Source organism: Calidris pugnax, unplaced genomic scaffold (genome assembly GCF_001431845.1).
Source record: "Calidris pugnax isolate Ruff unplaced genomic scaffold, ASM143184v1 scaffold809, whole genome shotgun sequence".
Classification (NCBI taxonomy): Eukaryota; Metazoa; Chordata; class Aves; order Charadriiformes; family Scolopacidae; genus Calidris; species Calidris pugnax.
Window position 1 is genome coordinate 23295 of NW_015091507.1, and position 1033 is coordinate 24327.

At 60.8% G+C, this 1033-nt stretch overlaps 1 protein-coding gene across 1 annotated transcript in view; it reads left to right on the top strand.

Annotated features, from left to right (window-relative positions):
* Positions 1-573: 573 nt before the first annotated feature.
* The window catches only part of RPS18 (ribosomal protein S18), a gene marked incomplete at its 3' end in the record, with an annotated part of 4170 nt that continues 3710 nt past the window's right edge, over positions 574-1033 (top strand). The window contains exon 1 of the mRNA XM_014961724.1: positions 574-657. Within this exon, the coding sequence (XP_014817210.1) occupies positions 574-657 (84 nt within the window). The remainder of the gene's footprint in view (positions 658-1033) is intronic.

Here is a 1033-nt window from a genome sequence, read left to right on the forward strand (position 1 = left end):
CCCTCAGCCTTCTCTTCTCCAGGCTAAAGAGCCCCAGCTCTCTCAGCCTTTCCTCATCAGGGAGATGCTCCAATCCCTCCATCATCTTTGTTGCTCCAGCAGTTCCCTGTCTCTCTTGAACTGGGGAGCCCAAAACTGGACACAGGATTCCAGTTGTGGCCTCCCCAGTGCAGAGCAGAGGGGGAGAATGACCTCCCTCCACCTCCTGGCCACACTCTTCCCTACGTAGCCCAGGATTCCATTGGTCCTCTTGGCCACCAGAGCACACTCCTGGCTCCTGGAGAGTTTCCCATCCACCAGGACCCCCAGATCCTTCTCCTCAGAAGCGCTTTCCAGAAGATCCACCCCCAACCTCTACTGGTGCCTGAGGTTCTTCCTCCCCAGGTGGAAGACCCTACACTTGCCCTTGGTGAACCTCATGAGGTTCTTCTCTGCCCAGCTCTCCAGGTCACGCTGGACGGTGGCACAGCCCTCTGGTGTGTCAGCCTGAGTGTCCTCAGGAGCCACCTTGGGGACATTTGGGGCCACCTCGGGGACATTTGGGGCCACCTCATCCCGCTCCTCACCTCCAGGATGGCGTCGCAGGCCGTGATCTGGTTGTGCAACGAGGCGATGTTCTCGCTCTCCTTGATGTCTGGGAGGGCAGTTCAGGGCCAGGTTGGGGACACAACGGGGGACGTTGGGGACACTCTGGGTCCCCCCCCTCTCTCCCGTGACAGCCACCACCCCCCATGTCCCTCCCCAACCCCTAAGAAGAAGGATACAGTCGCGGATGGAGGCGCGCTCGACCTCCTGCAGCTCCAGCTCCACCTGCTTGGAGTACTGCCGAAGGTCCACACCCTGGGGGGGACACCCGTGTCACCGGGGACACACACACACACACACACACACACAACGCTGTGGGGCTGGGGACGCTATGGGGCTGGGGAAACTATGGGGCAGGGTGTTTGAAGAGGGGGGACACAAGTGCCAACTCACCGTCTTCAGGGCCTCCTGCACCAGAGCGTCCTCCAGGTTGGCCTGGATGTGAACT